Genomic DNA, 15,840 nt, shown 5'->3' with positions numbered 1-15,840 from the left:
GGGAAGGGAAGGGAAGGTTTGAGAAGGGAAGGGAAGGTTTGGGAAGGGAAGGGAAGGTTTGGGAAGGGAAGGGAAGGGAAGGGAAGGGAAGGGAAGGGAAGGGAAGGGAAGGGAAGGGAAGGGAAGGGAAGGGAGAAAAGAAAAAAGAAAAGAAAAGAGTATGAGTTGGATGATTTGATAAAATTTACTCTCTCTGTGGAGTAGGTTGAACAAACCTCTAGAGACTTATTCTGAAAATGTGAGGAGAAAAACAGTTCCTGAGAAAACTGAGGAAGTAATAAATATAATATATCTTAAAAACAGAAAGAAAACCCAAAGACTTAGAGACAAGTCAGCATAAAATATATGTTGATAAGCACTTAAGAGATTTTTAACCCAATTTGAAACCAATCCCTCTATGACAGGGTGACCTGCTTAGTAGATGAGGGAAAGGCTGTCAGAGTTGTCTAGCCAGATTTTAGTAAACCCTCTGGCACCATTTCTTGTAGCATTTTCCTGGAGAAACTGGCTGCTCGTGGCTTGGACAGGTGGACACTTTGATGGCCAGACCCAGAGAGTGGTGGTGAATAGAATTAAATCCAACTGGCAGCCCGTCACAAGTGGTGTTTGCCAGGGCTCAGTTTTGGGGCAGTTCCTGTTTAACATCTTCTTAGTGATCAAGGTGAGGAGATCAAGTGTACCCTCAGTCAGTTTGCAGATGCCACCAGTTTGGGCAGGAGTGTTGATCTGCTGGAGGGCAGGAAGCCTGTGCAGAAGGATCTGGACTGGCTGGATCGATGGGCCGAGACCAGTGGTATGAGGTTCAAGAAGGCCGAGTGCCAGGTCCGACCCTCAGCAGCGGTACAGGCTGGGGAAGAGTGGCTGGAAAGTGGCCCAGCAGAAAAGGAGCTGGGGTGCTGGTCAACAGGCTGAACATGAGCCATGAGCAATGTGTCCAGGTGGCCAAGAAAGCCAATGGCAACCTGGCCTGTATCAGCCATAATGTGGCCAGCAGGACCAGGGCAGTGACTGTCCTCCTGTGCTGGGCACTGGGGAGGCCACACCTCAAATGCTGTGTCCAGTAATGGGCCCTCACTGTGAGAAAGACATTGAGGGACTGGAGCGTGTCCAGAGAAGGGCAATGGAGTTGGTGATAGATGTGGAGCACAAGTTCTGTGAGGAGCAGCTGAGAGAGCTGGAGTTGTTTAGCCTGGAGAAAAGGAGGCTCAGGGGAGACCTTATCGCTCTCTATGACTGCCTGAAAGGAGTTTGTGTCATGGTGAGCGTCGGTCTCTTCTCCCAATTAACAAACAATAAGATGAGGAAATGGTCTCAAGTTGCACCAGAGGAGATTTAGACTGGATATTAGGAACAATTTCTTCAAGGAAAGGGTTGTCAAGCACTGGAATCAGCTGCCTGGGGAATTGGTTGAGTTACCCCCCGGAGATGGTTAAAAGATGCATAGATATGGCACTCAGGGACATGATTTAGTGCTGGACTTGGCAATGCTGGGTTTACAGTTGGACTCCGTGATCTTAGAGATCTTTTCCAACCTTAACAATTCTATGAATCTATGAATTTAAAAATAATCAAAGAAAAGTAATAATAACATTTTTTTACTATCATGACATAAAATATTCATTTATTGGAGAGAAGCATTAGAGAATCATAAATTTTCAAAAGATCTTTGAAACTGATGTCTCTAATTGTATTTTATTTACCAAAATCAGCAACCACATCTAAGCCAAAATCTTACACTATGAAAAAGAAATTAGGAGATTTTCACTGTTAATCTGAACAGAACCATCAGCTTCCACAAGGGTCTTTTCAAGGTATCTTCCTCTATGAAACTTGGAATAGTCATAAGTATATTGGAGGACTGAATAAGAACCAAAAAAAACATTGAGAAATTAGAGAAATTATAAAATAAACAAGAGGCCTCCTAACTGGGACACATGCAAAGTAAAACATTTAATTGGGAATAGTCAATTTCCCTGCTATGGAATGAGGAATGATAGCTTTAGTTTCTCCCATGTATCTAAGGGTTGTGCATCACAGCTCAAGCATGAATCATTATTATTCTATACTGTAAAACAAAGGAAAGTATATGTAAATGTGTGAGTGTGCATATATCCTTTGCTGGAAATATGAAATTATCTTTCTTGTATCAACTTTGTATCAATAGGAGCACTATAGCCATGCTGTAGGCACAAACAACAGGACTGTTTAAAAGTCTAGAAAACCAGAAAGCTTTAATGAAAGCATTGAAAAACTGGGCTTGTTTAGAGACCAGAAGTCAGTAAGTTAATAGGCAGGTGTGATAATAATTCCTGAATATATAGGTGGTTACTACAAACTAAAAAAAACAAGTAATGTCTTTTTCGTGTTAGTTCACAATTTAAGGAAAAATTAATTTGCTCAAATTACAACAAGGCATTTAAATTGGATACTAAAAACCTTTCTAATTTAGGTAGTGGAACAGGTTACTCAAAAGGTTAAAATCTTACTTTTTGAAGTTATGTGAGAACAACCATCTGTCAAGAATAGCTGTCCTAAAGCCAGTGGAGTATCCACAGAGGTCTGGCAACCCTTCAACCATGTCGTCTGTGACTGCACATAGGCTCTTACTTCCAAACCTGCAGCACTTGCAGAATATGAAGTTTTACAGTTAATCTTAAAATTCCATGGAAATTATACATTTTATTGGAGTAGTATAGAAGTCCAATCATGGCCCATGACTCTACTCCATAAACATTGAGGAAAATACAAATGTTTTTGTGCCCTTGAAAAAGTCAGATTCATTAGATGGTGAAAACATTGTGGTTTTAAGCTTCATACTACGTCTCCATTTCCTTTTTTAATATATTCCTACTGAATTTAATAATGTTTTAAGAATAATCAAATGCATATTTTCAACCTTACATGAAATGCATTTTATTTATTTTTATTTAAATTCAGTCTATTTCAAGGGGGGGGAAGTTCTTAAGACTTCTGCAGATTCATATCAGATGAGTAGGTGCTCTCGTGCTGAACTCTGCAATTTGTGTCTACATCACTTAAAGCAATGAAAAGTTTTCTATTGCCTTTATTAGGTTTCTATCAAATTAGAGATTCTTCCCCTGAGAAAATCGGTAAATAACACTGAATAATTTGCGAACTAGGTAAAATCTGGGTTGTAACTGTGCTTGTAACTAGCATGTAACTCCAGTGAAGTCTTGGGGGTGTACAGAGAGTAGCAAAATACCAAATTAGTTTCATGTTACCCAAGGGGTAACAGATCAAGACTGAATTCATTTCAAAGAAAAACATTCATTAAAATTTCCACTGCCCGACCCAAAACCTACTGCAGAATATGCAAAATTGTAATTGAAAATTATACATTTTTCAACTTCCAAATACACGGAACGCACTCAGTGAGAATAAATCCAGAATCATTGGTGATGATAAAACAAACTGATAACAGTTTGGAAGAATTCTGATCTATTTGGCTATGATTAAATAGCGTAACTATGTGTAATCAAGCTACTTATTGTGGATATAATGTGAATGTAATAACTTTTCTCCTTATTACTTGTAGCTGCCTCACTGGGAATATAACGGAGTCTGAGATTGCAAACAAACTTTACCAGAAACTTTACCAGAAAAAAATGACTATATTTTCTGTAATTATATGGTTACTTCTGTCGTTTTAAGTATTGTACTGAAGAGCATTATATCTCCATCATTCAAGTGCAAGACACTTAAAATAGGTTAATTCAGTATGAGTTTCTTATTTAAACACTGTTCTCCTTTAGCTGCTAGTGTAATAGTCAATTGAAATGGTCTAATATGGTTACTGTTACAAGGATAGTATGGCAAAATCTAAGTCAGTTTAATCCGTTTCAACATAAAATAACAGCACATTATGCCAATATAATTTTTGTTTCTTTGTTTGTGTTTTGGTTTGTTTTAATTTTTTGGTTTGTTACTGGTTGTGTTAGAAATGGACCCAGACTAGTTCCGGTTACTGCAATACAGTTCTGTAGAAAGAATTAAGTGAATTCTTCTCATCACTTTTTGGCATGGAAAATACAAAAAACACCATGTCACTTATGGTGTTGTAGCAGCGTTCACGCCACATTCTTACCCTCTAATAATTTGTCATCCACAAAACTTAAGGCAGTCCACTTAACTCTGTTTGATTTTGAGCACAAATACTTTAGCAGATCTCCCATGCAAGAGCTCCTCAGTGCTCTATAATAATGTTTTCACAGAAAATCAAGAAAACAACTTTGGCTTTTCTTTGCTGTGAAAATGAGCAACATTCTAAGAATAGTACAAAGATAATAGGCCTTGGCTGTTGTGAACTCCTTGATCTGTCATGACATACAAGCTGACTATCAAGACCTAATTAAGGAGCCCTCACAACTTTTCTCGAGATGAGAGATAATTCTCTTTATCTTACATATGGAAAATAATATATGACTCCTTCGCAACAGTAGGCAAGTTACCCTTAAAAGATCATAGAAGATCACAGAATCATCAAGGTTGGGTCATCAAGATCATCCAGTTCAACTGTCAAGCGTACACCACCACTGTAACCCCTAAACCACTAAACCATATCACCCAGCAGCAGATCCAGATGCCTCTGTAACTCCTCCAGGGATAGTGAATCCACCATCTCCCTGGGCAGCCTATTCCAGTGCCTGACCACCCTAACAGTGAAAAAGTTATTCTTATTTCTAATCTGAATCTCCCTTCGCTCTGCTAAAGGCCATTTCCTCTGGTCCTCTCACGGCAGGCGTGACAGGAGAGACTAACCCCCACCTCACCACAACTATACTCTGTATTTGTACAGAGCAAGGAGGTCCCCCTAAACCTCCCCTTTAAGTAGCTCATGAGTCCTAACAGACTCTTTACCTCTCATTTTCTGGGTCTGCCTTGATTACAGAGTTCACCTGAGTTCAGTTTCTCTTATTTCCACATAAGCACTTCGTGCTAATTCTCAAGCTAATATTACGTGTAACTGTGGAAGTTGTTTTTAAAGTTTTTATTCAAGTAACTGGCCATATCTCCTCTGCTTGGCAGTAGGTAGGCAGCTCCAGATGTCAGAGGGACCTTTGCTCCTAGCAGTAACTGCTACTACTCCCAAGTCAGTATGCTCCTGGGCAGAAAACAGAGATGAAAAGCTGTATCTCCCATTATTAGTTCCTTGAACCAGCCAGTGTCGCAGAAACAGTTCATTTTAAAGGAAAAAAAAATTAATCATATTTATTACAAATGGAGCAAAATGTTTCTGATATCTGAAAGACAAAGACAGTGTGGCCATTTGGGTTAGTCTTACTATATCCCAAATTGTCACAACACTTGCCAAAAGTGAATTTATCAGCTCAGTGCAACCAGCAGATTTAGTTTATCTAAATGTCTTACAAGGAACAAGTTGTTTAGAAAGGGTTTTGAAGATTGGGGGAAATCTAGCATTCTATTGACATATGCTATATATTTAATTTAATGCTGTGGTTCTGATGTGTCTTCTGATAAACTTTAGTAAAATCTATGCTAAGAAGAATGGAGCTGTTTCAGTATCTATGTGGTTTAAAATGCAAGGTTAGCAAAATGTTAATTGAAAAAATATTTATGTATATTCTTGCAATTGCTTAGAGAAGAATTTTGCTGAAGTTTGTTGGTCTGTTGGTCCAGAATATTAAAAGTTTAGTATTTTTCAGATTTGTTGGCTTTTCTATAGTGAGAAAATCCTCTAAAAAAGTGATTAAATAGCTCAATTTTTTTTTTAGGCATATTGGAGATAACATCTGTAGAAATTGGAGTTGTGGCAGTTAAGTCTATTAAGAGCAACTACTATTTAGCCATGAACAAAAAAGGAAAGGTCTACGGCTCTGTAAGTACCTTTTTTACATTCCAAATGGATTGCAAAAGTCAGCACCATTCCCTGTCTTGACTACTGAAAACCCCACTTGTCTGTGTATTACTGCTAATTAGAGCTGAAGTGAGCTGTTCATCAAAATTTCATTCTCTGATAAACCAGGATCACTCCTCTACACAAGCTTTCTCTTGTTTGCTAAGCTCATATCATACCAACACACATTCTGGGATTTAATATGCTTACTGCTTCAGTCGCATTTCTTATTAAGGAGGGTCAATGGAGATGGTCCTACAAAATGTAGTCTTGAAGGCTTGTTTTTCATTTTTCTTCATTACAGTCACATTTAGCAGTAATTCTGGGAGGGATAAAGTGTACTTAAAGTCATGGAAACTTGAGCCGATCGAGTAAACACACCAAATCATCAAACTACAACTTTGAAGATTTTCAGAGTAGCCAGCTTTAAATTGACTGTGTTAATTAATACAAAAGATTATGGGCAGTACAGAAAGACATGAAGTTGTATATCATCAGATATGCTTAGTCTGAGCAGAATTTGGTTAACATGTGGAAGTTTTTATTTTTATTTGTGTTAAGTTTGGGGTTACTGATACTTTCAGGGGGAAAAAACCAGACATGCAAACCACCCAAATAATCAAACAAACAAAAACAAACCAACCCAAGAAAACCCAGTAACTATCCAAATAGTTTTAGTAGAGAGCAATATGATGTATAAATCTGACAACTAAACTCAAATGTATCCTCACACGTCTACATGATTACACAAACACCAGATTCTTCCAGTATTACATCTGGTTTGGTTTGTAATTTTGTAATGTTTTGTCAGTTCCTGGAAAGGTTATGAGCCAATCTTCAGGTTGCTCAGTGTTCAGAACATCCATAGGCTTTGTAGAAAGAAGGTCACAGATAGGAACTGGGTTTATCCTCGAGTGATGTGGTTAAGCCTCCTCCTTCTGCTGAAAATAACGAACTAATGCTAATCTTAAACTGAGACTCAAGGGGCTTGAAGCCATTTGGCCCTCATTTTTAAGGAAACACTTCTACCAGGTAGGTTGAGTTCATACAAACAATAAAAACTGTCCTCCCTCATCTGCACTGCGGCTAGTCACTCCTGGTTCAAAAGCGACCTTCTAAACACTTTGACAGTGTCAAAGAATCACATTAAGGAAAGATCAGAACAAATAAATATTTCTTAAACTCCTTTAAATGTACATTTTTATTTCTAAAATTACACTGTTCAGAAGTACAGGATGATCAGGGCTTAGTCCTGCTCTGTTGAGAGATATAACTGTGTACTGAGTTATTCAGTATAGTCATTATAGGTATGCTTCTGTACATAGGTGATGGTTTTAGCATAAGTCAACATCTTCAATTCACATGTCTCAGTTTACAGTGTGAAGTTTAGTCATTTGTGATAGGCCAACCCAAAGCCCAAGACAAGTTTTCTTGCCCAAGTTGTTTGTCATGGCTGGTATGGTGAGAGTCCATAACCCTGTGTATGTACAAAAGAAGTCAAAGCAGCTTTTGTGTACCATAGGTGGAAACTGCTGCCAGAAGATTCAGTAATTCATAATGTATTAGAAATAGTGTTGACAGGAGGATACGACCGTGGAAAGCGCTTTTTTTAATTCCATCTGAGATAATTTTTCAATATTCACATCATAAAATCGCAGCATAATGATTTATCAAAACCTATTCCATAATACTTTAGCAATTTCAAGAATACTTCTGTTATTATTTTTCCCAGACTCCCAAGATTTGCAATTAGCCTCATATTACTACAGTGTGACAGCTTGCAGATGAATATGAATACCAGAACCAATAAAAATTGTAAAAACACTCTTGAGCATGTGTACAATAGACATTGGTGCAGGATTATGCTGAAATTTGTTTGAAATGAGCAAGGCAGTCCTGAGTAGCACTCAGACCCTGCCAGTAAGACTTCTTAAGCACATCACAACATCATCTGTTCTCTCTCTGTTGTCTAAGAATAGAGGTAAAAGTTTGGATTTGAGTACAATTCTGCATCTGGGAAAACAAGTTAAGTAAGACTTCTTCTATGTGTACAAAGTACTTCTCCATTTGACTGACTCTGGTTGGAACGAGGGACCAAAGGAAGACTCACTATTTGGTTTCTTTAACAAAATAAGCTGCCTGCAGATAGGAGAAATTACTACAGTTTAGAACTGTGATTGGTGACAATCTGCCTTTTTAATACCTTGACACTCGAGGTGGCATATTACAGAAAATAAGTATTAAATTATCTATATGTGGCTTTGTGAATACAGGCAATATCAGTAGTTGCTTTGTAGAGAGTCTTTCCTTGATAGTGTCTTTCCCAGCAGTCATTGTTCAAATAACTAGTAATCCTAAAGTTAAAGACCAAATGAGTTTGAATATGTGCATATATGAATATGAACACATGCAATTCTGTTAAGCATGTGTTCTGTGGTCTTAGAGGCAACTAAAACATTAATTATTAACACAAAATTCTTACTGTATCAAAGTACTGAACATTAACTAGTTTTAAAATTCTAATTAAAGTTAATAGGTATAGAAAATATATTTTCAATAGTCTTATATCCTTTTTATTAACGTGGATACTTTCTATATGTGTATTACCTGAATATCTAGGGATGTTGATTGTAATAAAAGATACAATGTCCCTGAAATTCTTAACTGTACCATGAAAATTGTTTTATTATTCAGATTTCTTTCTTGTCCTGTTCATAGATAAATTAAAAATAGTGCATGCACTTAGTATATCATACTCTGAGATTCTGACATGTTTCTGCCTGAGCTGTGAAATGGCATCTTATTTTCTGAAATGTAGAAACAACGAAATGCTAATTTTTCATTTTAATTTAATAATGTTGTAATCATTCCACTTTTAAAAACCCTCTAAATGGAATATAGTTTGTTAAAATTGGATGGATTTGTATGTAGGAAATACTTGTTTATGAAAACAAAGCATTCTTGGCTTCAGTATAGAAAAGTAGATCTGTGCATTAAAGTGCATTTAACAACATGCTTCCACATGCTTGTATTTTTTATTCCTTCTAACAAATTGACAACTGGTTCTCCTTTAAAAAACAGAAAACCTTAATCCCTGGTACTATAGAAAAAATTACTTTCAAGCTAGTTTAGTCAATAAGATACAGGATCATACATGATTCTTTTTTAGGCTAAGCCCATCTCCAGGTAAACAAGGTAAAAAGGCCTCACATTCATTGTAATAGCAGCATAACAGTATTTGCACCCATCCAAAAAGCCCTATTTCATGATTAGTGTGCTTTAAAGGATCTTACTTTAAATAAGAAGTAGGGCTATACCATACTTATTTGTTTAACATATGGTATCAATATCTTGTTCAAGATATTTAAGGGTTATATTTGTTAGAACTGAAATATAAGTAATGATTTCAAGATTGCCTCCTTATACTTTTGAGTTTATGACTGAGAATTTGATTTAATATTGTTGCCATATTCTAACACAGAAAAGGTTAATTTCAGCTCTGACTAAATTATATAATTTCACTGCTATAATTATGCACTGCGTAACTAATTATATCTTTTGTTAGTTTCACTTTTTGCCGTCTAACTGATTTTGCTTTAAATACTGTGGACACAGTGAAACTTTTATTTAAATACACTGTAGAATCCTAAAGGAGTGTCAGTGAACACTAAAATCTTCAAAATATTTTTAGAAAGTATTTGCCTTCAGTGTGCTGCAATTCTGAAATGTTATGTTTGTTCTGAATTTCTGTATTTTTTTCCTCTTTTAACAGAAGGAGTTTAATAGTGATTGCAAATTGAAGGAAAGAATAGAAGAAAATGGATATAACACATATGCATCCTTAAATTGGAAGCACAATGGAAGGCAAATGTTTGTGGCTCTGAATGGGAGGGGAACCACAAAGAGAGGACAGAAAACAAGAAGGAAAAACACTTCAGCTCACTTTCTTCCCATGGTAGTCGTGTCATAGATGAACAAGCTATTTTTTTGATGAAGCTGAACCAAGGCTGTTATGTCAAGAATATTTGGTAATTCTCTTAAAGGGTAAAAGCAGAGAAATAGCACAGTCATCCACATGTTTGAAATGAGAGCAGGGGAAGCCTTTGAAGGTATTGTACTTATTGCTAGCACATGAAATACCTTTATTTAGTTTGTTGTCGTATCTTATAGTCAAAATGCAAGCTGGATCAAAGGGGATGGAATTTATTGCCAGTGTGAACATTTTTTTTTTTTTTAATCACTGCAACAGACCTTGATGGACATAAGACAATCTGTTGCGTGATCTTCATGGGGAATGCTATTTATGGAATACTAACTCATATCAAAGTCCTTAATTGCTCATTCAAGCCTAATGATTCAATGAACAGTTAGACACGCAAACATTTACTGGAAGCACTTGGGTCATATGCACAAATAATGACATTTCTGGAGAAGCCTTTTGGAAGAATGGATAGAATAAGCAAAGTAGTGTATAACTGTTCTAACAAAATGAATAGTATGGTTTGCTTGTATGTTCTAAATTTGTTTCTTTTTATTTCTCTCTAAGTTATTTATTTAATAGGATGTTAAATATCTTTTTTATTTGAAATATTTTCCTCATTTGCTTCTTTATTATTTTCCCTTTTTCTTAGTACTTCACAGAGAGGTTCATAGAGTAAGATGTCAAAACCTCAGAAGTACTCTGAGAATAGGTATTAGACAAGGCTTTAAAGGCAGAATTTAAAGTGTATACTCCATCTTTTTTCTAAACTATCTTGCACTTAAGCAAAAGACTAAACAAGCAGTGCTTGGATTTATGGTATTGGCTTCTTTATATTGGAGAAATTTTTGTACTTTTCAGCACTCAAGAACAAACTTCAAGAAATACTTTGTTCAAAGGGTCTTTCTGCTATTTTGAAATTGAGAGGAGGTACCACATCTGTACTTGGATGTCAATGCATCTGTGTGTATATTCAGCTGACTTTGATTTCAGTTTGGAGCTAGGATCTAATGCATTGCAATCAGTGTGATATTCTGCAGCACACATTGGGCTGGAACCTAGATGTGGACAGCCATGTTACAGTCACTGAGATTGCAAATGTTAAAATTAAACACTAGTGTGTAATTCCTAAGTATAACATTTGGCCTCTGGAAGCTAAGCAAGAAAGCAACACAGTCCTTCACTCCTTATTCAGTTAATGCTCTCATTCACCTATTTGCCATTGGTACCAACTCGTAGAATCACATGCTTATAGTGAGAGCAATGTCTAATTCAGGACTGAGAGACAGAATATCCAAAATCGTACTCATGCATTTTTCAGAGATTTTTACTTACATATATATTATATATGAGAGCCAACTGAAAAGCTGTGCTGGTTTCCAGCTTTAACATGACTTTCATAACCATCACAGTAATTGAAGGCTCAAAATACATAATATCCAGCACATTTTTCTAAAGTGTTACTAGTCCCATGGCTTAACTTGAGCAACTGCAGTATAATAAAATTAAGCATAATATGAAGTCTGTTCAATTAAAGGTACATAAGGTTTGTTTTATGTTTTGCTTTACTCAATAATTTTAGAGAGCTCTGGATAGCTCACCATGGTAACCATATTGAGATTCATTTTGTTAGAGCAGATAAATAGTACATCAAACAATTTGTACCACTGTCTTCACCTTGTATTCCATTAAATAAATAAATAAGCCTTTGCAGTGTCTTTAGTAAGAAACAAAAGTAGTATAATATTATTTTGTTTTAAATACTTTAAGTGATAACTATAAGATTATATTGATGCTGCAGTTTATCTTCAATATTTCTTGTTGACAAAAAGTTGGTTTTATTTTTATTGTTTGGAGACTGTATTTTGGTACAAAGGAGAGCCTTGCTTAATGTGTCTTTTTTAGAATGTTTAACCTCTATAAAGCCTGGTGTTGTTGGAATCTTCTATAACTTATTTAAGTCAATGTTTAACCAGCACTCCAATCTTAATCTGTTATTTAAATATTAGCTGGGGTTTTCTTTTAAAAAAAAGGCAAAAAAAATGCTTCCCTATAAAATACAAAATGGTTATATTTCCTGTCCTTAAATAAAGTCAGCTGTTTTAAAACTAGGAATTCATTGAGAGACAACATATTTTTAGTTGATAGCTGATGCTGTATTTCATGGTACTTTATCTCCAGATTTCTTCTTCACAAATGACATTTTTCTAGAAAGAGAAATAAGAATTTCATATTCTAAATGTAGTTGCAGCTCACAGCAAAACAATTACTATGATAAAAACGAACTTCTGTTGTTTAAATTTGTAATCAGTAATTAAAACTGACAAGTCATAGTGGACCACCAGTACTGAATCTTCAGTATGAGCTTGAGTGAGTGCAGTATTGAATGACCTCTTAAAGAACATTTAGGGTACAAATGAAATTCTCTTCAGACAGAATTACCTAGATGACTTGGTCAGGGGAGGATTATACATAAATATTATCATAGTACTCAAAACACCATGCTGCTCAAACGACAAGATCAGAAAATATCACTTTTCCAAAGCGAGTCAGGAGCCATTTCTGAGATGAAAAGTGGTTTCTGAAAATTAACCAAAATGAAAAACGCTTGAAGGAATCAATGATTCCTGTGTGTTTGGTATACTGTAATACCCACTGTAGTGGGAGCAAACTGCAGACGTTAGAGTATCCCAGATCCTCAAACATAAGCTCTGTTTCCTGTCACTCTCAGCATAACACTCCTGAGTAAAAGGAAAACAGGGAAAGGGGTTTAGAAAAGAAAAGGGATACAAAAATCACTGAGCAACAATGTATAGTATGTTATATTTAAATAAAAATAATAAAATGTGGGGATTAGAGAATAAAAGCATTGTCTTTGTTTTATTAATCTGAAATTATACTTCACAATAAAAATAAAAAGGGAAAAGATCTGTTGTACTACAGGCTGTGGTTTCATGCTGTATAGGCCCCAAACAAAACAAAAATCACTTGAACATGTCTAAGTATTTTGAATATTTTGTATGTGTGGGTCCACTATCTCTACACTAATAACAACCAAATGCTTCAGATTCTTCCTGTAAGTATTTGAATCCACCTAGTTTTATACAGTGGAATAAAGCAATGAATTTAGAGGAAGAATATATTTCATGAAAGAATGAAGGGTTTAGGAAGAAGAGCATGTACTCATATTTTTAAAGTAACTTCAGATATGGAAAAATAGTTACATTTTATGTAAGACTTCATGCAAAAGACATTTCAGGTTATAAAGTTCACTAAAGGTTAGTAAGCTTTAGAAGTATGTGAGCACAACTTTGTAATTCCTGCCCCTCCTGAAACTGATTGTCTCTATTCACACAGTCATAACTGTTTCAGCTATTTAATCTTTAAACTAATCATGAAGACACCCTGTTTATGAAATGTCGAGTATCATTATTTAATCTAATAAGTTAAACTGTGGGGCAGAATTCACCTTCCTAATTTCCTATTAAGTTGAAGAAAGAAAAATACAACACATAACAAACACTTTCTGCTGCAGCTAGTCAATGTCTAATTGATTACTGATGGTATTTTTCAGAAAAAGATCCTACACTGAAACAATTTCAGTGCAACTTCAAGTAACTGATGCAAAGAAAAGTTGTTTTCCATGGTATTGTAAGCAAGAAATAGAATATGAACAATTAATTGGCTTTAGATCTTTATTATTTATAACTGTGCTTGCGTTCCCAACTATTTGGATCCCACGTTTAACTGTATGGAAGCTTTCTTGGAATAAGTTTAGGATTTTCTAGTGAAGCATGGTGAATCTCAGATATCTGATACATGTATTTTCACTTGCTAATCCCAGAAAAAAAGAGAAAAATAGTATGTCTTTTGTCCACCCAAACAGTGTATGAAAATATGCTCCCAAAATAAAGGAACCATGACAAAGTCTCAAGTAAATGATATGGGAGCAGTCATCTCTGAGTTACTGCGGTATAAATGAGGAGAATTTCCACTCCTGAAATTCCACATCAGGATCTTTAGTGGTGCCACTTTATGCTATTTAGTTAGTGTGAAATAGAATCATAGAGTCATAGCATAATAGAATGTTAAGGAGTTGGAAGGGACCTTAAAGATCATCTAATGTCAAGCCCCCTAGCATGGGCAGGGACACATCCCACTAGACCAAGTTTCTCAAGGCTTATCCAGCCTGGCCTTGCACACTGCCAGAGATGGGGCATCCACAACTTCTCTGGGCAACCTGTTCCAGTGCCTCATCACCCTCACAGTAAAAAATTTTTTCCCCATTTCTAAGCTATATTTCCCCTCTTTCAATTTTTATCCATTACTCCTTGTCCTATCACTACAGTTTCTGATGGAAAGTCCCTCTCCATCTTCCCTGTAGGCCCCCTTCAGATACTGAAAGGTTGCTGTGAGTTCTTCATGCAATCTTCTCCAGGCTGAACAGCCCAACTTTCTCAGCCTGTCTTCGTAGGGGAGTCCTCTTATCAACTTTGTGGCCTCCTCTGAACTTGCTCCAACAGTTCCATGTCCTTCTTATGCTGGGGACACAAGAATTGTATGCAGTATTCCAAGTGGGCTCTCACAGTCACAGAGTAGAAGGGAGGAATCACCTCCCTTGACCTGCTGGCCATGCTATTTTTGATGCAGCCCAGGATTTCATTGGCTTTCTGGGCTGCAAGCACACACTGCCAGCTCATGTTAAGTTCTTCCTCAGCTGTCACCCCCAAGTCTTTCTCCACAAGGCTGCTCTCAATCCCTTCTCCACCCAACCTGTAGGTGTGTCTGGGATTTCCACAATCTGCATGTAGGATCTTGCACTTGTTGAACTTCATGAGATTTGCATTGTCCCACCTCTCAAGCCTGTCAAGGTCCCCCTGGATGGCATCCCTTCCCTCTGGCATGTCGACTATACCACACAGCTTGGTGTCATCAGCAAATTTGCTGAGGGTGCACCTGATCCCACTGTCAGTGGGTAATCACACATGTAAATGGATAAATGGATATGCTGGTGGTGATGTCAGAAATACATGTCCTATCAGACCAACGTCCAAATATGAGGCTATGAGAATTGCAGTATCTGAAAAAAACTCACACAAAGTACCCAACTGTATAGTTCTGTGCAAAATATTTAGGAGACTGATACTATATAGATAACTTATCACACTCTAATAAAAACAAAGTCTATATTTACATCAAAGCTCAGACTCTTTAATTATCTTGTGATAATGTAATAAAGGAAGAATCAAGATATTACAGGGTTTTTGTCACTACTGAGAAGTGTGTGTACCAAGTTTCAGACAACTACTATTTAACCATTGAAACTATTCTATGGCTTTGCTTAAATTATATGATTTTTTTTGATAATGCACCTGTTTTACTAATTTCTTAATGAACTTTTAACCCTTCCAGTTGCTACGAATCTTTGCAGAAGTCGAGTTAAACATTGATCTTCTCTTGCATCTGCACTAGTTTTCCAGATATAAATAGCTAAAAAAACCAACATTTGATGTTTTCATGCAGGAACTTGACTTATTCAGTGAGTGGAATGAAAAATGAACTTCTCTGCTACATTATTTTCAAGATGCCCAGCTAATTTGTTTACTTTCTTGCCTTAGAATACTCTTGAATTCTCACTTGCCTGTGTTTTCAAAAGTGTACATCACTCATGCTACTGTATGCAGTGTTTGTCCAGTTATGCATATTTCCTGTGATTTCTTCCTTCTTTTCCATATAACAGCAAGATTCATAAATAGTTCACTGAGGGAGCTTGCACTACTGGTGTCTGCAGTGCACTGTCATTAATACCAGAAACATAAGACTCTCATTTCTGGTTCCATGTAGAATGACACAGAGATCTGATGGTACGGTAGTGTTTTGATAACCCTTGGCTCCCTTGAAACTACGCACATACTTACTAGTAAACATGGAAATTAGGTTCAAAAATTAAATATGCGTTGCGAGGATAGGTTAGGTTAACAGCCAC

At 36.4% G+C, this 15,840-nt stretch overlaps 1 protein-coding gene across 3 annotated transcripts in view; it reads left to right on the top strand.

Annotated features, from left to right (window-relative positions):
* FGF10 (fibroblast growth factor 10) overlaps nucleotides 1-11,795 on the top strand; it is a 65,353-nt gene extending 53,558 nt beyond the window's left edge. For all 3 annotated transcript variants that reach the window (XM_027708898.1, XM_027708900.1, XM_027708899.1), the window contains 2 exons: nucleotides 5,754-5,857; nucleotides 9,648-11,795. In XM_027708898.1, coding sequence (XP_027564699.1) covers nucleotides 5,754-5,857; nucleotides 9,648-9,845 — 302 coding nt within the window. In that variant the 3' untranslated portion in view covers nucleotides 9,846-11,795. The remainder of the gene's footprint in view (nucleotides 1-5,753; nucleotides 5,858-9,647) is intronic.
* The last annotated feature ends 4,045 nt before the right edge of the window (nucleotides 11,796-15,840 follow it).

Source organism: Neopelma chrysocephalum, unplaced genomic scaffold, assembly GCF_003984885.1.
Source record: "Neopelma chrysocephalum unplaced genomic scaffold, ASM398488v2 Primary Assembly neopelma1_96588, whole genome shotgun sequence".
NCBI lineage: Eukaryota > Metazoa > Chordata > Aves > Passeriformes > Pipridae > Neopelma > Neopelma chrysocephalum.
Note: the sequence above shows the minus strand (reverse complement) of the source record. Positions and strands in the feature narration are given on the sequence as shown.